The 23,523-nt window shown below is 37.6% G+C and overlaps 4 protein-coding genes and 2 pseudogenes across 6 annotated transcripts; all 6 read left to right on the top strand.

Moving 5' to 3' along the window:
* Positions 1–104: 104 nt before the first annotated feature.
* Positions 105–4,988, top strand: LOC311262890 (olfactory receptor 5F1-like; the record flags this gene model as incomplete). The annotated part of the gene is made up of 4 exons (XM_084362639.1): positions 105–108; positions 204–460; positions 4,347–4,468; positions 4,829–4,988. The coding sequence occupies 4 exons, from the start codon at positions 105–107 to the stop codon at positions 4,986–4,988; spliced, it is 543 nt and encodes a 180-aa protein (XP_084218765.1).
* A 1,972-nt stretch (positions 4,989–6,960) lies between these two features.
* Positions 6,961–7,893, top strand: LOC311262889 (olfactory receptor 4B13-like; annotated as a pseudogene). The gene has a single exon. The product of its transcript is annotated as an olfactory receptor 4B13-like (transcript).
* A 2,543-nt stretch (positions 7,894–10,436) lies between these two features.
* LOC311262888 (olfactory receptor 11H6-like) lies at positions 10,437–11,342 on the top strand (the record flags this gene model as incomplete). Its single annotated transcript, XM_084362638.1, has 1 exon — positions 10,437–11,342. One exon carries the CDS (start codon positions 10,437–10,439, stop codon positions 11,340–11,342), a length of 906 nt encoding a protein of 301 aa, XP_084218764.1.
* A 1,297-nt stretch (positions 11,343–12,639) lies between these two features.
* Positions 12,640–13,572, top strand: LOC311262887 (olfactory receptor 4B13-like; the record flags this gene model as incomplete). The annotated part of the gene is made up of 1 exon (XM_084362637.1): positions 12,640–13,572. The coding sequence occupies one exon, from the start codon at positions 12,640–12,642 to the stop codon at positions 13,570–13,572; it is 933 nt and encodes a 310-aa protein (XP_084218763.1).
* Positions 13,573–16,044: 2,472 nt separating this feature from the next.
* On the top strand, positions 16,045–20,803 carry LOC311262886 (olfactory receptor 4B13-like; the record flags this gene model as incomplete). The annotated part of the gene is made up of 3 exons (XM_084362636.1): positions 16,045–16,951; positions 19,748–19,989; positions 20,300–20,803. 3 exons carry the CDS (start codon positions 16,045–16,047, stop codon positions 20,801–20,803), a joined length of 1,653 nt encoding a protein of 550 aa, XP_084218762.1.
* A 601-nt stretch (positions 20,804–21,404) lies between these two features.
* On the top strand, positions 21,405–22,337 carry LOC311262885 (olfactory receptor 4B13-like; annotated as a pseudogene). Its single transcript has one exon. The product of its transcript is annotated as an olfactory receptor 4B13-like (transcript).
* The last annotated feature ends 1,186 nt before the right edge of the window (positions 22,338–23,523 follow it).

Genomic DNA, 23,523 nt, shown 5'->3' with positions numbered 1-23,523 from the left:
GCTCATAAAAAGGATTCACTACCGGGAATTAAGTAAGGAGAAGCCACGGTCACACAGAGCAGAATGATGTGCAGCTCTCCTCCAACACTGTGGTAGCTGATGTCATGGGTAATTACATGTTCTGAAACTGGTTATCTTTTGAAATTGAGTAAATTTACAGATGATGGAAAATGTCTCAACTGTCACGCTGTTTACTCTTTCAGGTTTAAATTTTACATTAGAACAAAGAATTATCCTCTTCTTGCTTATTTTACTGTGGTATTCATTGATTGTTTTTGCAAATGTTTTTTTGATTGTTGCCATAATTGTGGATAAAAGCCTCCATGAGCCCATGTATATCTTTCTGTGTAATCTATGCATCAACGCACTGTACGGTACTGTTGGTTTTTACCCAAAATTCCTAATGGATCTTCTGTCATCTCATGTAATTTCATATGCTGGATGCATGTTGCAGGGTTTTGTAATACACTCATCCTCTTGCTGTGACTTTTCTATCCTCGCTTTGATGGCATATGACAGATATGTGGCTATATGTCGACCTCTGGTTTACCATTCAGTTATGACGAGACAGAGAGTCTCCATCTTTGTGTTTTTGTCCTGGCTTTTACCTATTTATTGTATGTTTATGAACACAGCAACATTGCTAGGATCAAGGTTATGTGGCTCACACATAAAAAGGATCTACTGTGTAAACTGGATGATAGTCACTCTTGCTTGCTCCCCACCCAAAGCAAATGCTGTAGTCGCATATGTAAATATTGTGTTTTACTTTGGGCATTTTGTGTTTATTTTTTGGACTTACATGTATCTGATAAAAACATGCACATCTTCCAAAGAGGACTGGAGGAAGTTTATGCAGACATGCTTGCCACACTTAATCTCTCTGGTCGTTCATTCAATAACTGTGCTTTTAGATGTACTGTACATGAGATTTGGACCACTTGATTCATCTCAAGACCTCCATAATTTCATGGCGATGGAATTTCTACTTATTCCTCCACTTGTGAATCCACTTGTATATGGATTCAAACTCACCAAAGTCCGAAACAAAATTGTGAATTTAGTTTGTATTAAAAGGAACGATGCATAGCGTCATCACCTGACTTTTCATATTAGAAGTCAGCCCTCAGACTAAAACATCAAAATTGAGAAATAAATCAGTGCTGTGTTTAAATTTAAACATTTAAATGTGATGGCAAGTATATTTAATTGTCAACATATTCATTGTTAGTTGAAACAATTGACAAGGGTAATTGTTGTTAATGGAGGATATCACAGTGATGTCTTCATCTTACATGGTATATTAATCTGCTTTAACAATTGTTGGTTACACATGCTCTCTTTTTCTGTGTTCACCTTCAAAAACCTCAACAGCCCCATATATACGTTTTTTTTTAAAATCCTAAATTCCTTTCATCTTATGTTATTTCTTATGCTGGATGTGTGCTTCAGGGTTTTATAATACAGTCAACAGCTTGCAGTGACTTTTCTATCTGAGCTCCAATGGTATATGACAGATATGTGGCTGTATGTCGACCTCTGGTTTACATTTTCATTGTGACTGCTTTTATTCTGTGTTCACTTGTCACATAATGGTGCGTGTTTCACATTTTTTGTTGAAATCTGATGTTAAGGTAGTTTTCTAACTGTTAAATGAATTGTGACTTACCTGAAAAAAAGCTTACTTCACTGTAACATCCATGCATATTATACTGTAACCATTATAGGCCTGTACTATCTAATAAACTTCATGAACCTAAAACACTATCTGCATTATCCAGTATTCTCTCAAGTATTATTAGCTGGGAAGTTTCACTGTCAATGTGGCAATCACTTCATCGGATTAGGCACACTTTTCCAAATAACAACGTAGTGGAAAACATAAATGTTTTTTTCATAACTCCTGTGCTTTTTAAAAATGGTATTTTAGTTGTTACAACAATTTAAAAACAACTTTAGGGCCATACATTACATACTAACTTTCAACAGACCGATCATAAATTATGCAGCTTGGCCACTGTAAAAAAAGTAAGCCCTAAACTATGTTAAAAGAACATCTTTGGGGCGTCTACGCTGACTGCAACTACCCCAAATGTCACCAAGCCTACTGAAAAATCAGGTGTCAAAGAGTGAAATTTATGAAATTTGAAAGATACAACCTTGCTTTTTTGTTACGCAGGCAACATACACTTGACAGAATGGAGGTGTCAGCCTTTAGATACACAGTTGTGGTCTAAAGTTTACATTCACTTGTATGTCATGACAGTAATGAGTTACAATTAATTCTACAACTCTCATTTTTCTGTGATTGAATGAGTGGAACACATACTGCTTTGTCACAAAAAACATTCATTAAGTTTGTTGCGGGACAACATAAAAGGCTGGGATCATAACAGTTTGGTTCAATATTGAATTTATTATAGGTCTTCTGAAAATATGACCAAAAATATACATACAGCAAGTTGAACGATCAATGTTTGTGATTATAGACAGTTGTGTAAATCAGATTTTCTTTGTAGTATGGCCTCTAAACTTGTTCTGAGTGATTACAATTGATAACAACTTGTGGCTTGTCTGGGCCCATTCTAGTAGGGCTTGTTTGATACACCCACTAGACTCAACCACAAACACTACAATGGGAAAGTCTAAACAGAAATCATTTGAACTCAAGACTGCAATGATATACATGTTCTTTACAAGTGTATGTAAACTTTTGACCAGGACTCTACTTACTGTTGAACAATATGTTGGCTTAGACAATGGGCTGTGTGGTGAACGTACTTGTTCACATACTGTATATGCCTATATACCATGTACCCTATATACCCTCATGCATACCTGAATGCGTTAAAAGCAAGTATATGTTCAGCTTAGAGCTTTGGTTTACGTGTTTTGACCTTTCATACAGACGTAAGCAGCCTTTTAGTTCACAGAAAAGATTTCCATTGACAGTGGAAATATTCAGAAACTTAAAGGATAACTACCGTTTTTTACAACCTGGACCTTATTTCTAGCATAAGATACGATGCTTTACTCACCCAGATAACTTTGGTGTCATTTGGCGTCGTTCGGACGAAATTAGATCCAGTGGAGCGCCACGTATATCCATATAATGCGAGTGATCCGGGCACCGAAGCGCAGCCTCTATGAGCATTATCTGCCGCGAAACTAGTTCATTTCACCAATATTTTGTTACGATACGCTAGTGCTATTCCTCTCTGAGTCCGGGCTTGTCTGTTATCAACAACCGGGGTCTGTAGGTTGACCTACTACCTCTGACCTGGAAGATGTCATCTCTGAGCTGCGCGCGCACCCGCGACAGCCGGCTTGTTTACCTGTAGCTGCTACTGCTAGTTTGACCCCGGATGTTGATAACAGACAAGCCCGGACTCAGAGGGGAATGGCACTAGCATATCGTAACAAAATATTGGTGAAATGAACTAGTTTTGGGCAGATAATGCGTTATATAGAGGCTGTGTTTCGGTGCCCCGTCACTCGCATTATATGGATATACCGGCGCTACACTGGATCTAATTTCGTCCGAACAACTTCAAATGACACCAAAGTTATCTGGGTGAGTAAATGATAATATTTTATGCTAGAAATAAGGTCCAGGTTGTAAAAAACGGTAGTTTTCCTTTAAGTGTAGCTGTGTGGCTTTTGGTTGGCTTAAGGAGGACAGCACTAAAACAATCTCTGAAAGGCGCCGGTACTGGGTGGGTTCTGGTCTTGTTTAAGGTCTGTGGGGAACTCCAGTTTGGAACAAGCTAAAAAATAACATTAAACTTTGGTGGAGACTTTGCCTGCCCAACTGCCTTCAGGTATTATTTTATTGATTTATTTTTTGTAAAGTGCTCGCAGATTGCAAGCTGATTCTTGAAGTTGAAAGCTCTTCAAGACCGTTGATTGGTTGATTTAATTCCCAGTGTGTGAGCAGCTGTAATAAGACAGGATCAAAAATAAGTGAGATGAGGGGAAAGAGTCTGGGGCTATGAGGCTTTACAACACAAGGAAAAATACAATAATACAAAGGTTTTCTCACCATGATGGATAATGTCTCAGTTATAACAACATTTTTTCTTTCAGGTTTACATGAAACGATGATCTACCGACGTGCTCTGTTCTTTGTCACTTTACTGTGTTACTGTTTGATTTTGTTGGTAAATATTACTCTTATTGTGACCATAATCTCAGATAAAAACCTGCATGAACCAATGTATATTCTACTGTGTGCTGTTTGCATGAATTCACTTTATGGGACAGCAGGTTTCTACCCCAAGTTTCTCTGGGATCTGCTTTCTCCTGTTCATGTTATCTCTTATTCTGGATGTCTTGTTCAGGCTCAGGTAATGTACTCATTTGCCTGCAGTGATCTGTTTATTCTCTCAGTCATGGCATATGACAGATATGTGGCTATATGTCGACCACTGGAGTACCACTCTGTCATGTCAAAGCAAAGACTCATTAAGTTAGTGTGTTACTCTTGGATGACACCTTTTTGCATGATGGGCATTAATGTTTTTCTGACATCTAGATTGAAGTTATGCAGCCCATATATTGCTAAACTCTTCTGTGTGAATTGGATTATTGTTAAACTTGCTTGTTTTCCAGCTGAAACTACCTTTAATAGCATAGTTGCTCACATAATAATAATAATTTATATTTTTCATGGCCTCTTTATAGTTTGGTCCTACATGTATCTCATTAAAACATGTGTGAATTCAATAGAAAACAGGGCAAAGTTCATGCAAACATGTGTGCCACATTTAACCTCCTTGCTCATTTTTCTTGTAACTATCCTTTTTGATGTAATAAATATGAGATTTAGTTCAAAAGATTTACCTCAAGCCTTTCAAAACTTTGTCGGAATAGAATTTCTAGTCATACCTCCCTTAATGAATCCTCTCATTTACGGTTTCAAATTGACCAAAATTAGGAACAGAATTATGGGTGTTTTAAAGTTTAAAAACAAATCATTTTTGTCTTGAATATTACGGAAACTTAGTCCTTTTACTAATGCACTTTAGATATGCTCTGCCTAATAACATGGTGGCTGTTGTGCTGGAGTTATATGTGATGTCACTGTAGCATGCATGTAACAATTATAGGTCTGTACTTTCTAATAAACTACAGAAAACTAAAACCATATCTGCAATTATTTTCTTTTGTAATATCACTTAATTTCACCATCAACAAGACAGTCACATCATCCGATTAGGCACAGGTTTCCAAATAAAAAAAAAGCACAAACATAAAATGTCAGTTGATATACTAAAACATAAGATGCACATGTATCCTAAAAAGGATTGTCATTTTTGTCAATAACCGCATTCTTTTTTCTTAAATAGTAATTTAATTGTTACAACCATTTAAAAACAACTTTAGGGCCATACATTACTAACTTTATCAGTTTCAACAGACTAGTCATATATTATGCATTTTGGCTACTGTAAATAAGATAGGCCCTACACTATGTTAAAAGAAGCATCTTTGGGGTGTCTACAGTGACTTCAGAACTGAAGACCTATCTGTCCACTGAATGATCAAGTTTGGACAAAGCACTGTAGAAATATGATTCACAGACAAACACTTAGTGGTTTGAGAATTCAATTTATATGTGGTAAAAAGTCAAGCCAGAAATGCTTTGCTTCAAGTTATGTATAAGAATAGACATTGTTACATTTTCATTAACCTTTAATAGAAGTACAGTAACATTAAATACCCAAATTTCACCAAGCCTATTGAACAATCAGGTGGCAGTAAGTGAAATCTATAAACTTGAAAGATACAGCCCGGTTTTTTTTGTGTTATGCAGGCAACATACAGTTGTGACAGAGTGGAGGTGTCAGTCTTTAGATATGCAGTCGTGGTCAAAATTATACATTCACTTGTCAAGAACATCTATATCATGACAGTCTTGAGTTACAATTAATTCTACAACTCTCATTTTTCTGTGATTGAATGAGTGGAACAAATACTGCTTTGTCACAAAAAACATTCATGAAGTTTGGTTCAATATTGAATTTATCATAGGTCCTCTGAAAATATGACCAAAACAGCAACTTGAAAAATCAATGTTGGAGATTATAGAAAGTTGTGTGAATCAGATTTTCTTTGTAGTATGGCCTCTAAACTTCCTCTGAATGATCACGATTGATTGATCACTACACATCAGTTTTTCCATGAAACATAACATGTACAACAACGTGTTCCATGTAATCTTTGTTTTACTTGCACATTTAAGTTAAATGCTACATATTTACCTTGGGCTCCACCCTGTGGACTATCTTGAGCCAGGACACTTTGTTTTTTTGCATATCAGTGCTTGATTGTTAAATACAATAAAATACCCACAACCTATTTGTTGAGTGGTTAATTGAAAATGTATTTGCAATCAGAGGTGTAATAACGTGTTGCAAATCAGTGAAATGAGAATAAGACAACTAATAATACATAATTTACATAATAATATTCTGACTTGTTAAGTCGTTAATCGTAAAAAAGGAAACAAATTGGGTGTATTATACCAGGCACCGTCAAGAACACTGAAAAACAAGAAAATTGAAGGTGACAATGAATGGGGTAGAGGGGCGCACACCGAAATTCTTTCAGGGGGCCCAGAATTCCTAGCAACTGCCCTGCCTGTTTTAGGTCTATGGAGAACTCCAGTTTGGAACAAGTTAAAAAAAAAAACGTTAAGCGTTGGTGGAGACTTCGCCTGCCCAACTGCCTTCAGGTATTATTATTATTATTTTTTTTTTTTGGAAAGTGCTCACAGATTGCAAGCTGATAGGTGAAGTTGAAAGCTCTTCGAGATCGTTGATTGGTTGATTTAATTCCCAGTGTGTGAGCAGCTGTAATAAGACAGGATCAAAAATAAGTGAGATGAGGGGAAAGAGTCTGGGGCTATGAGGCTTTACAACACAAGGAAAAACAGAATAATACAAAGGTTTTCGCACCATGATGGATAATGTCTCAGTTATAACAACATTTTTTCTTTCAGGTTTACATGAAACAATGATCTACCGACGTGCTCTGTTCTTTGTCACTTTACTGTGTTACTGTTTGATTTTGTTGGTAAATATTACTGTTATTGTGACCATAATCTCAGACAAAAACCTGCATGAACCAATGTATATTTTACTATGTACTTTTTGCATGAATGGACTTTATGGGACAGCAGGTTTCTAACCCAAGTTTCTCTGGGATCTGCTTTCTCCTGTTCATGTTATCTCTTATTCTGGATGTCTTGTTCAGGCTCAGGTAATGTACTCATTTGCCTGCAGTGATCTGTCTATTCTTGCAGTCATGGCATATGACAGATATGTGGCTATATGTCGACCACTAGAGTACCACTCTGTCATGTCAAAGCAAAGACTCATCAAGTTAGCGTGTTACTCTTGGATGACACCTTTTTGCGTGATGGGTATAAATGTTTTTCTAACATCTAGATTCAAATTATGCAGCCCATATATAACCAGGCTTTATTGTGTGAATTGGATTATTGTTAAACTTGCTTGTTTCCCAGCTGAAACTACTATTAATAGCATAGTTGCTTATATAACAATAGTCATTTATGTCTTTCATGGCTTCTTCATAGTTTGGTCCTACATGTATCTCATTAAAACATGTGTGAATTCAATAGAAAACAGGGCAAAGTTCATGCAAACATGTGTGCCACATTTAACCTCCTTACTCACTTTTCTTGTGACAATACTTTTCGATGTAATGAATATGAGATTTAGTTCAAAAGATTTACCTCAAACACTTCAAAACTTTGTTGCAATAGAATTTCTTATCATACCTCCCTTAATGAATCCTCTCATTTACGGTTTCAAATTGACCAAAATTAGGAACAAAATTCTGGGTGTTGTTACTTTAAAAACTAGATGAATTTTGTCTTATATATGTTATATAAGACAAAATTATATATTATATTATTATTATATATTATGGAAAGTTAATGTCCTATGTTTGATGCACTTATTTTAATAAAATGCTGTGCTAAACCAGCTGCTGACTGTTTACTGTGTGCTGGAGGATCATGTTATACCCTCAGGAGGTTTGCACCCAGCAAATTTGAGCTTGGTGATCCATCATGAATGTTTCATTTTAAATATAAACATTATTTCTCCTCACGATTTAGGGTGATGGATCAGGTTACTTTTTATTTGGTTGGCAGTCTTAAATGTATGATTATTAAGTCCTGATACTCTACAATATGTGCTCTGTATTGGCTCTTTTACCATTCCCACATTATTCACATATACCACACGGTCTAGTCAATGTACAGTGATTCATACTGTAATGTTGAACATTTGTGTGAACTTCCAGAGAATTTGAACATAATTCATAATATTAATTCTCACCACATTCTTTGCAGTCACTTCACTGTTTGTCTTTTTGTATTTAGCAATGATGTAGATGGAATAAACCTGAAATGTATTTCATCCACTTTGCAGATTGCAAACAATTTTATGTAATTATGCACTAAAAGCATAATTATTATGAATATTATATTTCATACTGACAATAGATCCTCTAAATCTTACACACTGGAACTTTAACGCCAAGGAATAAATGAAAAACCAGGTGCCTGAGGCCAAGTTTGCAGAAAGCTTGTGAGAACATCTCCCCCTTTAAAACAACAAATGACCGCTGAACCCAGGTGAACAGCGAGTGTGACACCAAAAAAGAAAAGAAAGAAGCAGGTTAATTGCATCCCTATTGAGCAGCATAGTTAACTATTGAACTGACCAAGCAAATTATGGCCCGGTTGTGAATAATTGTGCTTCTGCCTACATTAGCACTATGAATACTGTGTCTGTGAAGGTGGGTGGTGGACGCACACACAAGTACAGACAAAAAAGAAAATATGTGAACTATTTTCAATCTAAGTACACTGTTACAAAAATGTGCAGATTCACTGACATCCAGCTGGGTCCGTTCGCTAAATACCTCCCCGAACAGCTATTGTACAATAATCATGTTAAACATTGGAGAGAAGCTTGGGGCTCAATATTCTTTGAAGAGGTGGAGAGAACAGACATTGATGTCAAGTGTTGAAACTCAACCAGATGACAGGCAAAAGAAAGAAATACTGGAGCCCATTCTCCATAAAATGACATTAAAATACAGCTAATTTGCAACAGCAAATATTTTTTTGTCTTTAGCAGGAAATGTATTGCCGACAAAATTGTGTTTTTCCTCATTCTTTTATTTCCCCTTCTGTTGCAGGTCTCTAGTTATTTTAACTGTAATTTTTACTGTAAAAATATATATTTACGAACATTGACAGCGTCGGCTGGTAATATTTTCACCCTGTGAGTGTGTGTTGGTCTCATCATGGCCAAATGTGTTCCTGGAGATCTTTTGTAGCGGTAACTACCACAGAAGCAGTTTTGAGTATTTTGGCAGGTTTTTTAATGTATCTGGCTGTCTGTGTCAGCATGCTTGAGTCCAAACTTTGCAAAATGCTGTCAGAAAACGTAACAGGTGTCGGGTTGAAATGAAGGCTCAGTCCGAAGATGGGTGTGGTCAGGGCAAGGCCAACAGAGGTTGGGAAGGAAAAAGTAGGAAAGAGGAGTTGGACTTAACGATGAACATTGAAATTCTTTTTTTTTTTCGAAATTTGAAGCAATTCTCTCAAGTCATTTCTGAGATATAGTGTTCACAAGAATGGGATAACATGGAGTCATAGTGAACTTGACCTTTGACCACCAAATTCTAATCAGTTCATACTTGAGTCCAAGTGGACATTTGCTCCAAATTTGAAGAAATTCCTTCAGGGGGTCTTGAGATATTGCATTCACAAGATAGGCAGATGGATGGACATCTGGAACACATAAAGCCTCCGGCCATGGCTATCACTGGCGTGGAGTCATGAAAAGTGATAAAATAACCAAGTAGTTCTTTCTTACCTAAACCCAACGAACAGCGAACATAAAACAAAGGTCTGGTATGAATGTTGAAGGTACACTGCAACTGTTTTGTTGTTTTGTGAACGGTGATATATGTCATTTTGGTTAAAATGTTGAAAATATCTGTGTAACCGGAGCTGTAGAAGTTATGTTATTTTAACAGCCTGATTAGTAAATACACTTTCAATCCTAATCGTTTGCTTAATATCAGTGTTCAGGTAATGAAGGGGATAAACAGTATTTGGATACATTAGCGAGTGTGGAAATTGTTCACCATCTCCAAGATGTAAAAGTTTTATGTTGTGTATTTCATGCTTTGCACCTGCAGTAGATATCAACACACTGAATAAAGATGATTAATCGATTGGCTGGTTTGAATTCCCAGCTCGTGTGTTGATGTAGTCAAACAAGGTATTAAAAAGTGAGGAGAGAGAGCAGACACTGTGAGGGACAGAGTTACCCTTCACAGGAACAACAAGTTTTCTAACCATGATGGATAATGATTCTCAAATAAGAATGATTTTTCTTTCAGGTTTAAATGTGACAAATAACCACAGATCTACTCTCTTCTTTCTCACTTTACTGTGTTACAGTGTGATTTTACTGGTAAATATTTCTGTTGTTGTGACCATCATCATGGATAAAAACCTGCATGAACCAATGTATATTTTACTATGTACTTTTTGCATGAATGGACTTTATGGGACAGCAGGTTTCTACCCCAAGCTTCTATGGGATCTTCTTTCTCCTGTTCATGTTATCTCTTATTCTGGATGCCTTGTTCAGGCTCAAGTAATATACTCATTTGCCCTCAGTGAAGTCTCTATTCTTTCAGTCATGGCATATGACAGATATGTGGCTATATGTCGACCCCTGGAGTACCACTCTGTCATGTCAAAGCAACGACTCATTATGTTAGTGTGTTACTCTTGGATAACACCTTTTTGCATGATGGGTATAAATGTTTTTCTAACATCTAGATTAAAGTTATGCAGCCCATATATCACCAGGCTTTTTTGTGTTAATTGGATTATTGTTAAACTTGCTTGTTTCCCATCTGAAACTACTATTAATAGCATAGTTGCTTACATGACGATAGTCATTTATGTCTTTCATGGCTTCTTTATAGTTTGTTCCTACATGTATCTCATTAAAACATGTGTGAATTCAATAGAAAACAGGGCAAAGTTCATGCAAACATGTGTGCCACATTTAACCTCCTTAATCACTTTTCTTGCGACAATACTTTTCGATGTATTGAATATTCGATTTGGTTCAAAAGATTTACCTCAAGACTTTCAAAACTTTGTTGCAATAGAATTTCTAGTCATACCTCCCTTAATGAATCCTCTCATTTATGGTTTCAAATTGACCAAAATTAGGAACAGAATTCTGGGTGTCATTATTTTAAAAACTAAATAAAAAAAAAAAAAAATGTTGTCTGATATGTTATGGAAACTTAATGTCCTATGTTTAATGCACTTATTTTAATAACGTGCACTGCTTAACCAGCTGTTGGTTGTTTGTTGTGTGCTGGAGGATCATGTTATACGCTCAGGAGGTTTGCACCCAGCAAATTTGAGCTCGGTGATCCGTCAAGAATGTTTCATTTTAAATTACATTATGTCTCCTTACGATTTAGGGTGCTGAATCAGGTTACTTTTTTTTGGGGTGGCAGTCTGAAATGTATGATTATTAAGTCCTGATACTCTAAAATATGTGCTCTTTATTGGCTCTTTTACCAGTCCCACATTATACACATACACCACATGGTCCAGTCAATGTACAGTGATTCATACTGTGATGTTGAACATTTGTGTGAACTTCCAGAGAATTTTAACATAATTTATAATATAAATTCCCACCACATTCTGCGTAGTCACTTCACTGTTTGTCTTTTTGTACTTGATTGTTGAATCATATGTTGGCTTAGACAATGGGCTGTGTGGTGAACGTTCTTGTTCACATATACATGCCTATATACCATGCATGTTAACGGTGGATACCACTGGATGGCACACATTAACTCATAGACTGCTCCTACCATTCATGTGCACATTGTATCTTGCACTTGCGTAGCGTTAATTTCTAAAGACAACCAACGCTCCAAACTGATGCAGGATACGTGAGCCAGCCAGCCCTCATGCGTACCAGAACGGGTCAAAAGCAAGTACATGTTCAACTTAGGGCCCTGTCCACACATACGGGAGTATTTCTTAAAATAGAGCTTTCGTTTATGTGTTTTGGCCTTTCAAACAAACGTAAGCAGTGTTTTAGTTGACAGAAAACTGTGGAAGATTTCTTTTGAGAGTGGAAATGTTCAGAAAAAGTGTAGCTGTGTGGCTTTTGGTTGACTTAAGGAGGACAGCACCAAGACAATCTCTGAAAGGCGTTGGTACTGGGTGGGTTCTGGTCGTGTTTTAGGTCTGTGGAGAACTCCAGTTTGGAACAAGCTAAAAAAAAAAAGTTCAGCATTGGTGGAGACTTCACCTGCCCAACTGCCTTCAGGTATTATTATTCTTTTTATTTTTTTTGTAAAGTGCTCACAGATTGCAAGCTGATTGGTGAAGTTGAAAGCTCTTCGAGATCATTGATTGGTTAATTTAATTCCCAGAGTGTGAGCTGCTGTAATAAGACAGGATAAAAAATGAGATGAGGGGAAAGAGTCTGGGGCTTTACAACACAAGGAAAAATAGAATAATACAAAGGTTTTCCCACCATGATGGATAATGTCTCAGTTATAACAACATTTTTTCTTTCAGGTTTACATGAAACGATGATCTACCGATGTGCTCTGTTCTTTGTCACTTTACTGTGTTACTGTTTGATTTTGTTGGTAAATATTACTCTTATTGTGACCATAATCTCAGACAAAAACCTGCATGAACCAATGTATATTCTACTGTGTGCTTTTTGCATGAATGGACTTTATGGGACAGCAGGTTTCTACCCCAAGTTTCTCTGGGATCTGTTTTCTCCTGTTCATGTTATCTCTTATTCTGGATGCCTTGTTCAGGCTCTAGTGATGTACTCATTTGCCTGCAGTGATCTGTTTATTCTTTCAGTCATGGCATATGACAGATATGTGGCTATATGTCGACCACTGGAGTACCACTCTGTCATGTCAAAGCAAAGACTCATCAAGTTAGTGTGTTACTCTTGGATGACACCTTTTTGCATCATAGGCACAAATATTTTCCTGACATCTAGAATAAAGTTATGCAGCCCATATATCGCCAGACTTTTTTGTGTGAATTGGATTATTGTTAAACTTGCTTGTTTCCCAGCTGAAACTACCCTTAATGGCATAGTTGCTTACATAACAATAGTCATTTATGTCTTTCATGCCTTCTTTATAGTTTGGTCCTACATGTATCTCATTAAAACATGTGTGAATTCAATAGAAAACAGGGCAAAGTTCATGCAAACATGTGTGCCACATTTAACCTCCTTACTCACTTTTCTTGTGGCTATAGTGTTTGATGTAATGAATATGAGATTTAGTTCAAAAGATTTACCTCAAACCCTTCAAAACTTTGTTGCAATAGAATTTCTTGTCATACCTCCCTTAATGAATCCTCTCATTTACGGTTTCAAATTGACCAAAATTAGGAACAGAATTCTGGCTGTTGTTTCTTTAAAAACTAAATGAATTTTGTCTTATATATTATGGAAACGTAATATCCTTTGTTTAATGCACTTCTTTTAATAAAATGCTCTCCTTTACCTGCTGCTGGCTGTTTGTTGTGTGCTGGAGGATCATGTTATACGCTCAGGAGGTTTGCACCCAGTAAATTTGAGCTCGGTTATCCATCAAGAATGTTTCTTTTTAAATATTAACATTGTTTCTCCTCACGATTTAGGGTGCTGGATCAGGTTACTTTTTTTTGGTTGGCAGTCTGAAATGTATGATTATTAAGTCCTGATACTCAACAATATGTGCTCTTTATTGGCTCTTTTACCATTCCCACATTATTCACTTAAACCACATGGTCTAGTCAATGTACAGTGATTCATACTGTAATGTTGAACATTTGTGTGAACTTCCAGAGAATTTGAACATAATTCATAATATTAATTCTCACCACATTCTGTGCAGTCACTTCACTGTTTGTCTTTTTGTATTTAGGAATGATATAGATGGAATAAGCCTGACATGTATCATCATTAACTAACTAATTATCATCCACTTTGCAGATTGCAACCAATTTTATGTGATTATGTGCTAAAAGCATATTTATTATGAATATTATATTTCATACTGACAATAGATCCTCTACATCTTACACACTGGAACTTTAACGCCAAGTTATAATTGAAAAACCAGGTGCCTGAGGCCAAGGTTGGAGAAAGCTTGTGAGAACATCTCCCCCTTTAAAACAACAAATGACCACTGAACCCAGGTGAACAGCGAGTGTGACACCAGAAAACTGAAAAAAAGAAGAAGAAGCAGGTTCATTGTATCAGTATTGAGCAGCATAGTTAACTATTGAACTGACCAAGCAAATTATGGCCCGGTTGTGAATAATTGTGCTTCTGCCTACATTAGCACTATGAATACTGTGTCTGTGAAGGTGGGTGGTGGACGCACACACAAGTACAGACAAAAAAGAAAATATGTGAACTATTTTCAATCTAAGTACACTGTTACAAAAATGTGCAGATTCACTGACATCCAGCTGGGTCCGTTCACTAAATACCTCCCCGAACAGCTATTGTACAATAATCATGTTAAACATTAGAGGGAAGCTTGGGGCTCAATATTCTTTGAAGAGGTGGAGAGAGCAGAGATTGATGTCAAGTGTTGAAACTCAACCAGATGACAGGCAAAAGAAAGAAATACTGGAGCCCATTCTCCATAAAATGACATTAAAATACAGCTAATTTGCAACAGCAAATATTTTTTTGTCTTTAGCAGGAAAGGTATTGCCGACAAAATTGTGTTTTTCCTCATTCTTTTATTTCCCCTTCTGTTGCAGGTCTCTAGTTATTTTAACTGTAATTTTTACTGTAAAAATATATATTTACGAACATTGACAGCGTCGGCTGGTAATATTTTCACCCTGTGAGTGTGTGTTGGTCTCATCATGGCCAAATGTGTTCCTGGAGATCTTTTGTAGCGGTAACTACCACAGAAGCAGTTTTGAGTATTTTGGCAGGTTTTTTTATGTATCTGGCTGTCTGTGTCAGCATGCTTGATTCCAAACGTAACAGGTGTCGGGTTGAAATGAAGGCTCAGTCCGAAGATGGGTGTGGTCAGGGCAAGGCCAACAGAGGTTGGGAAGGAAAAAGTAGGAAAGAGGAGTTGGACTTAACGATGAACATTGAACTTCTTTTTTTTCGAAATTTGAGCAATTCTCTCAAGGCATTTCTGAGATATAGTGTTCACAAGAATGGGATAACATGGAGTCATAGTGAACTTGACCTTTGACCACCAAATTCTAATCAGTTCATACTTGAGTCCAAGTGGACATTTGCTCCAAATTTGAAGAAATTCCTTCAGGGGGTCTTGAGATATTGCATTCACAAGATAGGCAGATGGATGGACATCTGGAACACATAAAGCCTACGGCCATGGCTATCACTGGCGTGGAGTCATAAAAAGTGATAAAATAACCAAGTAGTTATTTCTTACCTAAACCCAACGAACGGCGAACATAAAACAAAGGTCCGCTATGAATGTTGAAGGTACGCTGCAACTGTTTTGTTGTTTTGTGAACGGTGATATATGTCATTTTGGTTAAAATGTTGAAAATATCTGTGTAACCGGAGCTGTAGAAGTTATGTTATTTTAACAGCCTGATTAGTAAATACACTTTCAATCCTAACAGTTTGCTTAATATCAGTGTTCAGGTAATGAAGGGGATAAACAGTATTTGGATACATAAGCGAGTGTGGAAATTGTTCACCATCTCCAAGATGTAAAAGTTTTATGTTGTGTATTTCATGCTTTGCACCTGCAGTAGATATCAACACACTGAATAAAGATGATTAATTGATTGGCTGGTTTGAATTTCCAGCTCGTGTGTCGATGTAGTCAAACAAGGTATTAAAAAGTGAGGAGAGAGAGCAGACACTGTGAGGGACAGAGTTACCCTTCACAGGAACAACAAGTTTTCTAACCATGATGGATAATGTTTCTCAAATAAGAATGATTTTTCTTTCAGGTTTAAATGTGACAAATAACCACAGATCTACTCTCTTCTTTCTCACTTTACTGTGTTACAGTGTGATTTTACTGGTAAATATTTCTGTTAGTGTGACCATCATCATGGATAAAAACCTGCATGAACCAATGTATATTTTACTATGTACTTTTTGCATGAATGGACTTTATGGGACAACAGGTTTCTACCCCAAGCTTCTATGGGATCTTCTTTCTCCTGTTCGTGTTATCTCTTATTCTGGATGCCTTGTTCAGGCTCAAGTACTATACTCATTTGCCCTCAGTGAAGTCTCTATTCTTTCAGTCATGGCATATGACAGATATGTGGCTATATGTCGACCCCTGGAGTACCACTCTGTCATGTCAAAGCAACGACTCATTATGTTAGTGTGTTACTCTTGGATAACACCTTTTTGCATGATGGGTATAAATGTTTTTCTAACATCTAGATTAAAGTTATGCAGCCCATATATCACCAGGCTTTTTTGTGTTAATTGGATTATTGTTAAACTTGCTTGTTTCCCATCTGAAACTATTATTAATAGCATAGTTGCTTACATAACAATAGTCATTTATGTCTTTCATGGCTTCTTTATAGTTTGTTCCTACATGTATCTCATTAAAACATGTGTGAATTCAATAGAAAACAGGGCAAAGTTCATGCAAACATGTGTGCCACATTTAACCTCCTTACTCACTTTTATTGTGACGATACTTTTCGACTTATTGAATATTCGATTTGGTTCAAAAGATTTACCTCAAGCCCTTCAAAACTTTGTTGCAATAGAATTTCTTGTCATACCTCCCTTAATGAATCCTCTCATTTACGGTTTCAAATTGACCAAAATTAGGAACAGAATTATGGGTGTTATAATGTTTAAAACCAAATTATTCTTGTCTTGAATGTTATGGAAAATTAGTCCTATTACTAATGCACTTTAGATATGCTCTGCCTAATCACATGGTGGCTGTTGTGCTGGAGTTATATGTGATGTCACTGTAGCATGCATGTAACAATTATAGGCCTGTACTTTTCTAATAAACTACAGAAAACTATAACCGTATCTCCAATTATTTTCTTATGTAATATTACTTAGTTTCACCATCAACAAGGCAATCACTTCATTGGATTAGGCACAGGTTTCCAAATCATAAAGAAGCATAAACATAAAAAGTCAGTGGATGTACTAAAACATTGTGTGATTGAATGAGTGTAACAGATATCGCTTTGTCACAAAAAACATTCACGACGTTTGGTTCAATATTGAATTTATTATAGGTCTTCTGAAAATATGTCCAAAAATATACAGCAAGTTGAACGATCAATGTTGGGTATTATAGACAGTTGTTTAAATCAGATTTTCTTTGTAGTATGGCCTCTAAACTTGTTCTGAGAGATTACGATTGATAACAGCTTGTGTCTTGTCTGGGCCCATTCTAATAGGGCTTGTTTGATACACCCACTAGACTCAACCACAAACACTACAATGGGAAAGTCTAAGCAGAAATCATTTGAACTCAAGACTGCAATGATATACATGTTCTTTACAAGTGTATGTTAACTTTTGACCATGACTATACTTGCTGTTGAACCATATGTTGGCTTAGACAACGGGCAGTGTGGTGAAAGTACTTGTTCACATACATGCCTATATACCATGCGTGTTACCGGTGGATACCACTAGATGGCACACGTTAGCTCGTAGGCTGCTCCTACCGTTCATGTGCACATTGTATCTTGCACTTGCATAGTGTTAATTTCTAAAGACAACCGGCGCTCCAAACAGATGCAGGATACATGATACATGCGTCCCAAACGTGTTAAAAGCAAGTATATGTTCAGCTTAGGGGCTGTCCACACATACGGGAGTATTTCTTAAAACAGAGTTTTGTTTATGTGTTTTGGCCTTTCATACAGATGTAAGCGGCATTTTAGTTGACAGAAATCTGTGGAAAATTTATTTTGAGAGTGGAAATATTCAGAAACTTAAGTGTAGCTGTGTGGCTTTTGGTTGACTCAAGGAGGACAGCACTAATACAAACTCTGAAAGGCACCGGTACTGGGTGGGTTCTGGTCTTGTTTTAGGTCTGTGGAGAACTCCAGTTTGGAACAAGCTAAAAAAAAAAATTTAAACGTTGGTGGAGACTTCGCCTGCCTAACTGCCTTTAGGTAATTTTTTATTTATTTATTTAAGTGCTCACAGATTGCAAGCTGATTCTGTCACATGGGTAAATTAATTATTTTATTGTGTGTATTTTAAGCTTCCAGTGTTTTTTTTTATTTTGCAACATTTCTGCTTTTAGTGTGTAGTTTTATCTTTGTTTTTATTGCATGTATTGTACATTGGGAGTGTGTTGTGCTTTTATTTTGAAAATCCCATGCGGTTGTGACACCCCCCTTTATAATTACCTGCACCTGAGATGATGAGATTTGCAGCCTTTTAAAAGTATCCAGAGGCAGCAGGAAACCAGAGAGACAAGACGCATAGGGCGGGTGAAGGAAGCAGGAAGCGGAGCAGGAACGCAGGAATGGAGGGAGGGCACCAACTGCAGTGGCAATGCCGGAGCTGCCATTGGATGGAGATAGCACCATTAAATCCATTGTTAGAAAATGGAAAGATTATGCCACTACAACAAACCTGCCAAGAGAGGGCCGCCCACCAAAACTCACGGACCGTGCAAGGAGGGCATTGATCAGAGAAGCCACCAAGAGGCCCAAGATAACCCTGAAGGAGCTGTGCAGCTCGACTGCAGAGATTGCGACTGAGGAGTATCTGTCCATAGGACCACTTTAAGCCGTACACTCCACAGAGCTGGGCTAGAATACTAGCAGGACCTTGTGTCGCTGCAGTGAGGAGAAGTTCTTTGGGCCTGCTGGAAATATAGCTTGCAGCTCTAAGCAGCTGTTAGGCCCAGAATAATCCAGGAGAAGAGAACTTGAGGGCAGGCAGCCCCGTAGGGAGAGAGGTGGAGAAGAGAGAGAACAAAGGAAGGAGCTGGAGTTTTGACTGTTTAGCCAGAAGGGGGTCTGTCACCCTGACCAACAGTAGCTCAAAACTGAATTTTCACCTAGGTGTAAAGAGTGGGGAATTCTGGGAAACTGATTCCATTTTGAAATCCACAATGAACAACTTCATCTGTGGGTCCTAACAGGGTCATAGTGAACTTGACCTTTGACCACCAAATTCTAATCAAGTTCATACTTGAGTCCAAGTGGACATTTATTCCAAATTTGAAGAAATTCCCTCAGGGTGTAAAATAAGCAAGTAGTTCTTTCATACCTAAACCCAACAAACTGTGAACATACAACAAGGGTCCGGTACGAATGTCGAAGGTACACTGCAACTGTTTTGTTGTTTTGTGAATGGTGATATAAGTTGTGTTGGTTGCAGTGGAGGAAATAATTATTTGATCCCTCACTGATTTTGTAAGTTTGCCCACTGACAAAGAAATTAACAGTCTATACTTTTAATGGTAGGTTTATTTTAACAGTGAGAGACAGAATATCAAAAAGAATGTCCAGAAAATCACATTAAAAAAAGATAAAAATTGATTTGCATTTAATTGAGTAGAGTAAGTATTTGATCCCCTACCAATCATAAAGAATTCTGGCTCCCACAGATACACTACTCTTAATCTCAACTCGTTACCTGTATAAAAGTCCACAGAATCAATCAATCAGACACCAACCTCTCCATCATGGGCAAGACTAAAGAGCTGTCTAAGGACATCAGGGACAAGATTGTAGACCTGCACAAGGCAGGAATGGGCTACAAGACCATTGGCAAGAAGCTGGGTGAGAAGGAGACAACTGTTGGTGCGATTATTCGAAAATGGAAGAAACACAAAATGACCATCAATCTCCCTCGGTCTGGGGCTCCACAAAAGATCTCACCTCGTGGGGTATCAATGATCATGAGAAAGGTGAAGGATCAGCCCAGAACTACACAGGAGGAGCTTTGTTAATGATCTCAAGGCAGCTGGGACCACAGTCACCAAGAAAACCATTGGTAACACACTGCGCCGTAATGATTTAAAATCCTGCAGCGCCCGTAAGGTCCCCCTGCTCAAGAAGGGACATGTACAGGCACGTCTGAAGTTTGCCATTGAACACCTGAATGATTCAGAGAATGATTGATTGGGAGAAGGTGATGTGGTCAGATAAGACCAAAATCGAGCTCTCTATCAATTCAACTCGCCTGATTGGAGGAAGAGGAATTCTGACTATGACCCCAAGAACACCATCCCCACCGTCAAACATGGAGGTGGAAGCATTATGCTTAGGGGGTGTTTTTCAGCTAAGGGGACAGGTCAACTTCACCGCATCGAGGGGAAGATGGATGGGGCCTTGTACCGTGAAATCCTGGTTGACAACCTCCTTCTCTCAGCCAGGACACTTAAAATGGGTCATGGATGGGTCTTCCAGCAGGACCCAAAACATACCGCCAAGGAAACAAAGGAGTGGCTCAAAAAGAAGCACATTAAGGTCATGGAGAGGCCTTGCCAGTCTCCGGACCTTAATCCTATAGAAAATCTGTGGAGGGAGCTGAAGCTTCGAGTTGCCAAGCGACAGCCTCGGAACCTCAAGGATTTGGAGAGGATCTGCAAAGAGGAGTGGTCCAAAATTCCTCCTGAGATGTGTGCAAACCTGGTATTCAACTACAAGAAAAGTCTGACCTCTGTACTTGCCAACAAGGGTTTCTCAACCAAGTACTAACTAATGTTTTGATAGTGGATCAAATGCTTATTTCACTCAATGAGTTGCAAAATAATTTATATCTTTTATTTAATGTGATTTTCTGGATTTTCTTTTTGATATTCTGTCTCTCACTGTTATAATAAACCTATAAAATATAAGTATATAAATCTATAAAATTATAGACCGTTCATTTCTTTGTCAGTGGGTGAACTTACAAAATCAGTGAGGGATCAAATAATTATTTCCTCCACTGTATATGTTGAAGATGTCTTTGTGTAACCGGAGCTGTAGAAGCTAGGTTACTTTAACAGCCTGATTAGAATAAATAAACTTTTAAATCCTAATAGTATGCTTAATATCGGTTTTCAGATAATGAAAGGGATATACAATATTTGGATATAACAGCAAGCGTGGAAATAGTTAACCATCTCCAAGATGTAAAAGTTCGATGTCGTTTTTTTCATGTTTTTTTATGAGGATTCATTGATTGGCTGGTTTGAATTCTCAGCGGGTGTGCCGATGTAGTCAGAGAAGGTGTTAAAAAATGAGGCAAGGACAGCAGAGCAGACACTGTTAGGAACAAAGTTACCCTTCACAGGAACAGCAGGTATTCTGAACCATGATGGATAATGTTTCTCAAATAACAATGTTTTTTCTTTTAGGTTTAAATGAAACAAATAACCACAGATTTACTCTCTTCTTTCTCACTTTACTGTGTTACTGTGTGATTTTGTCAGTGAATGTTTGTGTTATTGTGACCATCATCATGGACAAAAACCTGCATGAACCAATGTATATTTTACTATGTACTTTTTGCATGAATGGACTCTATGGAACAACAGGTTTCTACCCCAAGTTTCTTTGGGATCTACTTTCTCCTGTTCATGTTATCTCTTATTCTGGATGTCTCGGTCAGGCTCAAGTAATGTACTCATTTGCCTGCGCTGATCTGTCTATTCTTTCAGTCATGGCATATGACAGATATGTGGCTATATGTCGACCACTGGAGTACCACTCGGTCATGTCAAAGCAAAGACTCATTATGTTAGCGTGTTTTTCGTGGATAACACCTTTTTGTGTGATGGGTATAAATGTTTTTCTAACAACTAGATTGAAGTTATGCAGCCCATATATCCCCAGGCTTTTTTGTGTGAATTGGATTATTGTAAAACTTGCTTGTTTCCCAGCCGAAACTACTATTAATAGCATAGTTGCTTACATAGCAATAGTCATTTATGTCTGTCATGGTTTCTTTATAGTTTGGTCCTACATATATCTCATTAAAACATGTGTGAATTCAATAGAAAACAGGGCAAAGTTCATGCAAACATGTGTGCCACATTTAACCTCCTTGCTCATTTTTCTCGTGGCTATAGCGTTTGATGTATTGAATATGAGAATTAGTTCAAAAGATTAACCCCAAGACCTTCAAAACATTGTTGCAATAGAATTTCTTGTCATACCTCCCTTAATGAATCCTCTCATTTATGGTTTCAAGTTGACCAAAATTAGGAACAAAATTCTGGGTGTTTTTACTTTAAAAACTAAATGAATTTTGTCTTATATGTTATGGAAACTTAATGTCCTATGTTTAATGCAGTTATTTTAATAACTTGCACTGCTTAACCAGCTGCTGGCTGTTTGCTGTGTGCTGGAGGATCATGTTATACCCCCAGGAGGTTTGCAGCCACAGCAAATTTGAGCTTGTGATCTGTTAAGAATGCATCATTTTAAATATAAACATTATTTCTCCTCACTATATCACATTATTTTTTATTTGGTGGCAGTCTTAAATGTATGATTATTAAGTCCTGATACTCTAAAATTTGTGCTCTTTATTGGCTCTTTTACCATTCCCACATTATTCACATTTACCACATGGTCTAGTCAATTGTACAGTGATTCATACCGCGATGTTGAACATTTGTGTGCACTTCCAGAGAATTTTAACATAATTAATATTAATTCCCACCACATTCTGTGCAGTCACTTCATTGTTTGTCTTTTTGTATGTAGGAATGATGTAGATGTAATAAACCTGAAATGTATTTCATCCACTTTGCAACCAATTGTATGTGATTATGTACTAAAAATATAATTATTATGAATATTATGTTTCATTCTGACAATAGATCTCTAAATCTTACACACTGGAACTTTTATGCCAAGGAATAAATGAAAAAACAGGTCCCTTAGGCCAAGTTGCAAAAAGCTTGTGAGAACATCTCCCCCTTTAAAACAACAAATGACCACTGAACCCTGGTGAACAGTGAGTGTGACACCAAAAAAGAAAAGAAAGAACACTCAGGAAGAAAGAAAGACACTCAGGCTGGAGTCTCTGTCCCGGAGGTGGAAGGAGGAGGAGATGTTGCTCAGGCGTGGCGAGTAGAGGCTCAGGTGAGCGCAGGGCAGGGCTGTTGGCTGTTGACTGCAGAGCCACTGGTAGCTGGGAATGCTGGTGAATACTTGAGGAAACAGGCTTGAGCTGAAATGAGGTGCACAGGTAGGGATGCGGGCAGCTTGAGGCAGACGGCAGTGGGGTTGATTATTTTCATCCACTTCAAATGGACCAATGAAGCGTGGCGCCAGCTTGCGGGAGGGAGATCACGGGAGGAAAGCTACACCTTTTGTCCCGGTTGGTACTGGGAAGCGAGGATATGGTGACGGCACCAGGTGGAATGGGTAATGGCATCACAAGCAGACCTCCAAACCGCCTTACAACAGGCGATATGAGCGTG

Source organism: Pagrus pagrus (assembly GCF_965226575.1).
Source record: "Pagrus pagrus genome assembly, chromosome: 9".
NCBI classification, from domain to species: Eukaryota; Metazoa; Chordata; class Actinopteri; order Spariformes; family Sparidae; genus Pagrus; species Pagrus pagrus.
The sequence above is the reverse complement of the archived record's forward strand: the minus strand, read 5'-3'. Positions and strand labels throughout refer to the sequence as shown.